We start from the raw sequence: 8645 nt of genomic DNA on the forward strand, positions 1-8645 counted from the left end.
GAAGCACATAGTGGAAACCTATCATTGTGATTATGTCCTTTTAGGTCAAATTAATCATTTTAAATGGGTGATTATTATAACCCAATTGTTTTGTTTTTCTTAATCTCTCATGCTGATTTCTTATGTAGACATTCAAATAACATTTGGATTTATCACATGAATATAAAGTAATTAAACATAAAATTAAATTAAATTAAATAAATAAAAAAGCTCACCGACCAAAACTGTTTGTGTAAATAACAATTCATATTGCTAAGTTGTAAGGTACAGCTGACACCTGTAATGATAATATACATTACTGAAACCTGAAGTGATCATGAAAATGTACGAAAGCTGCAGGAAAAAACTTAATATAAAAGTACATATTTATATGTATATAATTGCAATAAATACAGCAGGTATATCTAATTATCGTCTTTTATTAATTGTGCTTACAATTCAATGTAAAATTGAATAATAAGTAATGGACTGAATAAATAAACTATATATGTAATATTAAATATATAATATTAGCAGAAACATTTGAAAATATGGAACATACTCTGCAATATAGAAATAAATAATCTATAAAATCTAGAACAAATAAAAATTCAGGTTTGATTCCCTGATGATATATACACAGGTTAGTGAGTACTTGTGGTCTTGTATTGACACTCCAGAGGGCCTGGAAAGAAACTCAGATTCTGGGTATGAAACCTGTCTGACGTCCAGTGGGATCAGAGAACTTGTCCCTGATGCTCCAAACACAGCAGCTGGGGATGACAAGTCGGTTTCCCTGCAGTAAAGAGCCATGTTGCCAAAAACTAAAATGCCTACAGGCTGTGTAACGGTGCTCCCTGTTGTCAACCCCAGGCCTCCTCAACATGTTCCTACAGTTACCACAATTACACCATGATACCCTGGTACTCCAGTAAAAGGTGGGGCACCATGCCTGAGCTGATGCAGCTTCAGGGCATCAAACAGTCCTGGCTGCCTCCTCAGGAGCTGTGTGGTGAGCTGCCTGTGCTCCTCCGGGGTCATCTCTTTAACAAGTCTCTGAAGAAATAATACACAGGAAAAATACATTCAAGGTTAATGAGATGTTTGATATTTTGTTGGTAATATGCTAATATCACTGCAGTTTATGATGTACAGACTGTTCAGAGTTGCTCAGAGTAACACGTGCTGAATGATGCTGTTCCTCTGCAGTATTTATTATCATTCAGTAATGTCCCAGGTAATGATGATTTGCGTTACTCTGTGATTACACGTTATTCTGAGATTACTCATCAGACAACACACAACACTAACATCGCTACACGAAGAGAACAGAGCTGTAAATATAACTTTGTGTTGTATTAGTATTATTCATATCACTCAGACCAGGAATATAACAAAGTAATTTTCTAAATACATACCATCATTACCTCTCTCCGGCTCTTTTGGAAAGCTTCAAATCACTCCTCTTCATCCTCCAGCGAAGCTTCTGCTCTGGTCGCCCCCCCACACCTCTCCCTCACCTGGCCCTGACTGCACCATAACCTCGGCCTCTCTGCTCCCTCTTTCTCTCCCTCCTCCTCGTCCTCTAACCCCCAACCCATAACCAAGACTTTGACTATGTAAACAGGGAATAAATATGCGTCCAGCCGTAACTATCGTACTATTACACTAAACAACTACAATTATTTCACCAGTGTCCGCGTGTATCACCAAAATATGACCGCATTGTGGAGCAAATAACAGTTATATTCACCATTTTACATGAAACATGTGACCTATAGAGATTAACAACAACAAAACACATTTTCTAAAATTATCAAACCTCAACACTGGAAAGACTGGTCGATGTGAGCGTTACGCCATTTGTCACATGACGGCCTCCTTACGCTCAAAATGGAGCGGCGGCGTAGGGGGAAATCCTCTTTGTTGCAATCTGAATTTTGACCGCTAGATGCCACTGAAAATCACGCACTTCTCCTTTAAAAATTAGTGTGAGCCTCTCAATGACTCCAAGCCTTAGTATGATACCCAAAATTGGAAAATTCCCTAGTAGTTACAACAAGTTACATAAACTTCTGTGTTGATACTGTGATCCAAAAAAGAACGATAAAATATTCCAACAACAAACCTTACATCACAAAGGAGGTGAAGGGCTGCTAACAGGAAGAAGTAGGCATTTAAGGCAAATGATCATTTGCAATAAAAGCAGTACAAAGGGATCTGAACCAGAGATGGAAACATGCTAGAGAACATAGGCAGTCAAAAGAGGAAAACCTCCAGGCTACGAACTCTCAAAAATTATGGGAAAACAGCAACCAATATGAAACCCACAAAGACATCTCTACATGTGGTAGATGAACCGGCTAAAGCTAATGAACTGAATGCTTTTTAAAAGCAGTTTGACAATTATGATTTCTCTACTGAATGCAACATGGTGCTTGATAGTATTAATACTTCCAATGCTGAGAGACTATACATCTTGTCTTTAACAAGATGTATGTCAACAAGGCCACAGGTCCAGATGGTATCTTTGCTTTCTTTATTAAAAACGTGGAGATGAATTGACACCTGCCAGGGTCCCCTTTTTCCATAGGTACCTAGACTCTCATACTACCAACACAATGGAAAATGGCAATCATCACACCTATTCCCAAGAAACCATGTCCACTGGAGAATAATGACTTCATCAGGCCTGTTGCTTTAAACTCTGTTGTGAAGAAGTGTATGGAGAATTCTGTGAGAGGAACTGATAATACAATTAACAGTACAGTGCACCTTGTGTCTAAACATCTTGAGAGTCCTAAAGCCTGTGCTAGACTGTTGTTTGTAGATTTCAGTTCGGCCTTTAATGTCCTACAGCACCATGTTCTCCTGGAAACACTGCAGCTGATGAATGTCAAGTCCTTCATTATGAAGTGGTACCACTCATTCCTCACCGACCATATCCCAGAACATAGCCCAGGTTGAATCATAAAAATACCTGGGCATACACATTGGCCACAACCTAACATGGAGTGTTCGGGTATATAATGTCTGTACTAGGGTCCAACAGCGCCTACACTGTTTTCGCTTAACCACAGTTAAGGCTTAACCACTTTAAGAACTCTTGAGTCCCCTCATCCATCAAAGCCTTAAAAGGGAAGCCAACTGTAGCCTAACCATGTAATGTAATGTTTGTTTGTTTTGTTTTTTTGTTTTTTTAACATAACTATGTAATTTTATGATGACTGTAAAACAGGCATGTTGTACTGTTGGCACTGAGCATGTGTAATTCCAGATAAACTTCTTTTGGGACAATAAAATCAATCTTATTAAAGTATTGTTTTTTTCATCACTACCCTGCAAAGTGAGAAGGTCTAAGCTATTAAAAAAAAGATGAATAACATTTTCTTCATTGGTGAATAGCAGCAACACAAGTTACCCTTTCCTCAGGACATCAGCTGTTTCTTTATCTCTCTTTTTCCCTTCACATCTGAACAGTGAATTTTAACAGAATAGGAGTCTACATGTACACGTCTACACTGTATTTTTTAGCCTAATGTTAGGCTGCACTGTGTAGAAAAGCATAGCCTATTTTGTTGCACTTCGAGCATCAACCAGCTGGGCTGAAAGAGTGTACTGTATGTACTGCTGTGCACAGTCAGCATGTGTGTGTATTTGTGAGAGAGACAGACAGAGAGAGGCAGAGACAGGTAGAAAAATCTGGTTACATGCTTAGCGTAGCAGTGCCTGTTATACATACAGTTACCATTTGGTGAGTTTAATTTGGTATCCTTGTCACACACAAATTTGGGATTATACTCCGTATCAAGTGGTTCTTCTTATACATTGTTGCATCTGTTCAGGACTACAGAGTGATTCTGAAGAAAGCTTCTATTATACAACAATGCAAGTCACTGTTTTATTTTAATTGAAACAGTCAACTAAATGTAATGTTCAAGAAAAACAAACAAGCTCATAATATGACTGTCCTGCAAATTTCAGCAGACCTTGAATATGACAGTCATCCACAACTTGAATTTGGGATGAAAAGATGGCCATGGGGAGGTTTTTTTTATCTCATGTCAAAATTAATCTCAAATAAAATGTATTTTAGGCCCTGCCCCTGTGATTTTTTATGCCAAGATGGGTGGTGTGCAAGATTAAATAACATTGCAAGTCAATAAAAGGGGTTGACAGCCTGAGTAGGCTCAGACAAGGGGTAAACAAGAGAAAAGTCATGTGGCCATTTTTAGAGATCAAAATGCTCTTGCTCATGTATTTAACATTATTGTATTGCAACTTTTCTTCCCCTGTGACATCCCCGCTTTATTCCTGCCAGTTACAGGGACAGTTTCATCTAAATGTGATGCACAAAGCTGGAGATGTGGTTTTAGGTGGGCTGTTTCCGGCCCATTTGTTTTCTGTCTTTCCTGACCTGTCTTTTACCTCTGAGCCACAGCAGCCTGTCTGCCATGGGTGAGTCTGTCAGGAAAACAAAATAAATCACATTACTTTAATGTAATTTTGACAATACAATATTATTCTGAGTGAATTACAATTCAAATTTATGTCCTTTTGAACACATTACTTTTTTACTTTTTTGAACATTTATATTAGAGTATTGTAATACTTGTTGCAATTTACCTGGCTTAATTATTTGCAAAAACCTGTTGCTTTGCTAATTGTACATGTTGACACAGCTACTGTCATGTTTACAGTGGTATTTCTTCTGTTAGTTTTTATGTTCTAGGATTCAGGTGGGCTCAGACCATGGCCTTTGCTATTGATGAGATCAATAGAAACTCCAACCTGCTACCTAATGTGACTCTGGGATATAGTCTGTATGATAACTGTGCCAGCCTAGGGATTGGATTCAGTGCAGCATTGTCCTTAGTCAGTGGTCAAGAGGAACAGTTTATATCAGGCGAGGCCTGTGTAGGAACCCCTCCAGTCATAGGGATTGTGGGTGATTCTTCATCTGTCAATTCTATTGCCATCTCCAGTGTCATAGGTTTGTACAGAGTACCTATGGTAAGTTTTCTGTCTTATTTTTATTTTATTTTATTTCAAATTTAATGCCACTTGCACAACTGGACTGAAAATCCTTACCATCATGAATGATAATGAGACAGATAGTAAAGGTTTTGAATGTTTTTAGGATGTACACTCTGTTTTTCACAGGTGAGTTATTTTGCCACATGTTCCTGCCTGAGTGATCGGCAAAAGTTTCCATCCTTCTTTAGGACAATACCAAGTGATGCTTTCCAGGTGATCATCTATCAGCAGAATGAAAATTCATAGCATGTACCGGTAAACATTGATGAGAAAGTGCAATCCTTTACTGCATTGAAAAATATATCCCTTTTGTGTGACAATCACGTTTTTTACATATTACTTGATCTGAGTTGACAAATCTGAAAGGCAATAACTAAACCATTTCAAATGTTGAATCTGTTTAGCAGGTTTTCCACTGACAGATTAATTCAGCCCATGTTCTAATGCTTTCATTCTGTTTTCACTTAGGTCCGTGCTATGATTCAGATTCTCAACCACTTTGGCTGGACTTGGGCAGGTCTGCTGATCAGTGATGATGACTATGGACTCCACGCTGCCCGATCCTTCCAATCTGATTTTATTCAGTCTGGTGAAGGTTGTCTGGCCTACTTAGAGGTTTTGCCTTTGGATAATGACCAAGCTGAACTACAGAGGATTGTGGATGTGATGAAGAAATCCACAGCTCGTGTGGTCATTGTGTTTGCACATCCGAGTAACATGATATACCTCATGGAAGAGGTTGGGCATGTATAGAAGTATAGATATTGATGTTAAATGTTGAATGTTATTATTGAACTGTAGTTTAAGTTTTGTAGTGGCAATAATATCTTGGCCAAATGTATTTAAATAAATAAATCACATCACTTATTTTTTTCACACAGTTTTAGAGTGTGATCATTCACTGCAGTTTTGATGAAGCATTACTTTGCTCATTATTCTGTATAAAACATAGGATTGCACAAGACATCAGATGTGTGAACTGTTCATTTCAGAAGACTAGACATTACTTTAGTGGCATAGCAGTATGGATTTATATATTTGGTATAATACACAGGTGGTCAGGCAGAATGTGACAGGCCTGCAGTGGATGGCCAGTGAAGGCTGGACAGCAGCTACTGTACTTCGTTCTCCCAAATTTATGCCTTACCTGGCTGGCACACTGGGCATCGCCATCCGCAGAGGAGAAATTCCAGGGCTCAGAGAATTCCTCCTAAAAATACGTCCTGATCCCTACCAAAACAAGAGCTATGGAAATAGCATGGTGAGAGTTTAAAGATGTTGTCTGATCTTGTAATTGCAAGAAATTATACATTGTCATTGTCATTATTTTAATATTGTCATTAATTATAACACAGTTTTGAATCTATTTCAGGTGAACCAGTTTTGGGAGCACACATTTCAGTGTAGATTTGCTCCACCCTCAGCAGGTGGAGACACTGGGGGAGCATTATGCACTGGAGAGGAAGATCTAGAGAATGTAGACACTGAATATTTGTACATTTCAAACCTCAGGCCAGAGTATAATGTGTACAAGGCTGTGTATGCTCTGGCGTATGCCCTTGATGACATGCTGCAGTGTGAGAAAGGGGGAGGGTCTTTCAGTGGGCACAGCTGTGGCAGTTTGAAAGGATTGGAGCCATGGCAGGTGTGATATAAGATAACACTCCACCTGTTTATATAACTAAATCATGTATTTCAGTATTTCCCACAGAATAGCATTAATACTACAGCATTAAATTCAAAGCAATGGAATTACAAAGTGTAAGCACTGTAGCTTAAAAGATTTTCCCTGGCACTGGGTAATAGTGGATGTCATCAGCCTTGTGATTTATTAATGTCTGGAGATTGTTTATTGGATGTTAGGTACTACTGTGTTCACCATAGTCAATCATTATTTCTTTTGTGACCTGTCTTTTCTAAACCTTCCTGGCTTTTGTCTCTCCCTCATTCTGATATTCATAGCTTTTGTATTACTTGGAAAAGGTCAACTTCACCACATCATTTGGTGATCAAGTGTCATTTGATGAAAATGGTGATGCCTTACCAATATATGATATCATGAACTGGCTGCAGCTTCCTGATGGAAGAACTAAACTTCAGAATGTGGGTGAGGTTAAAAGGTCGGCCTTCAAAGGAGAAGAACTCACAATTAATGAAAACCAAATCTTCTGGAATTTTGAAACAAAAAAGGTTATTTTGATATTTCAGACACCTATTTTGGCCCATAGGTAACTCTGAGGTATATAAGAGATATTTTTTCTCTTTATAGCCAACCCGGTCAGTGTGCAGTGAGAGGTGTCCTCCAGGTACCCGCATGGCTAGAAAGAAAGGGGAACCTGTGTGCTGTTTTGACTGCATCCCTTGTTCTGAGGGAAAGATCAGCAATGAGACTGGTTGGTATTCAGTATTGAACACTGCAGTTTGGAGATGTAATATGAATATGTATATCAAGACTGTCCCTATTTTCATAGACTCCATGGAGTGCACTAGTTGTCCAGAGGACTTCTGGCCCAGCCCCCAGCGTGACCACTGTGTTCCTAAGAAAACAGAGTTCCTCTCCTACAATGAACCTCTGGGTATCTGCTTGACAGCTGCCTCATTGCTGGGCACATGTATCTGTGCTGTTGTCCTGGGCATCTTTATCTATCATCGCAGAACACCTATAGTTCTTGCCAACAATTCAGAGCTAAGTTTCCAGATATTGCTGTCTCTTAAGTTATGTTTCCTGTGTTCACTGCTGTTTATCGGCCGTCCCAGACTGTGGACATGCCAGCTGAGACATGCAGCATTTGGGATCAGCTTTGTGCTTTGCATCTCATGCATCCTGGTGAAAACCATGGTGGTTCTGGCTGTGTTCAAGGCCTCCAAGCCAGGAGGTGGAGCCAGCCTGAAGTGGTTTGGTGTTTTGCAGCAGAGAGGAACAGTTTTGTTTCTTACTTCCATCCAGGCAGCAGTCTGCACTGCATGGATTGTATCTGCCTCACCAGTTCCTCATAAAAACACTCAATACCACAATGACAAAATAGTTTTTGAGTGTGTAGTTGGGTCAGCGGTTGGTTTTGCAGTGTTACTTGGTTATATTGGTTTACTGGCTATCCTCAGTTTTCTGATTGCATTTATATCAAGGAATCTTCCAGATAGTTTCAATGAAGCCAAACTCATCACTTTCAGCATGCTGATCTTCTGTGCTGTGTGGGTGGCCTTTGTCCCTGCTTATATCAGCTCACCAGGCAAATATGCAGATGCAGTGGAGGTCTTTGCCATCCTGGCTTCCAGTTTTGGCCTCTTGGTGGCACTGTTTGGACCCAAATGTTATATAATCCTGCTGAGACCAGAGAGAAACACGAAGAAAGCAATCATGGGCCGGGGCATCAAGTCATAAAAATTAAATTTCATGTGACAGAATGAATTGTTTTTCTCAACACAATACAAAATGCAAACAGAGCAATAAGTTCATGGTAATAGTAATGTTAGGCCACTGAGAGAACAGGATTGATGTCAAAACAACGTATGTATTTTTTCCAGAATATTGTTTAAAGCACAAAGCACTTATACTAAATAAAATTAAATTAAATTTTATCACTGACTTTATGACTTTTCATGATGTAAGTTAACCATACACCTGAATA

The 8645-nt window shown here is 39.1% G+C and overlaps 1 protein-coding gene across 1 annotated transcript; it reads left to right on the forward strand.

Moving 5' to 3' along the window:
• The first annotated feature begins 4222 nt into the window (after positions 1-4222).
• LOC146328903 (extracellular calcium-sensing receptor-like) lies at positions 4223-8398 on the forward strand. Its single transcript, XM_084716711.1, has 8 exons — positions 4223-4437; positions 4698-4992; positions 5143-5229; positions 5485-5754; positions 6389-6661; positions 6979-7206; positions 7286-7409; positions 7488-8398. The coding sequence occupies exons 1-8, from the start codon at positions 4223-4225 to the stop codon at positions 8396-8398; spliced, it is 2403 nt and encodes an 800-aa protein (XP_084572837.1).
• Positions 8399-8645: the final 247 nt, after the last annotated feature.

The sequence above is a fragment of the Lutjanus erythropterus genome, chromosome 4 (genome assembly GCF_056507025.1).
Source record: "Lutjanus erythropterus isolate fLutEry1 chromosome 4, fLutEry1.hap2, whole genome shotgun sequence".
Taxonomy (NCBI): Eukaryota; Metazoa; Chordata; class Actinopteri; order Lutjaniformes; family Lutjanidae; genus Lutjanus; species Lutjanus erythropterus.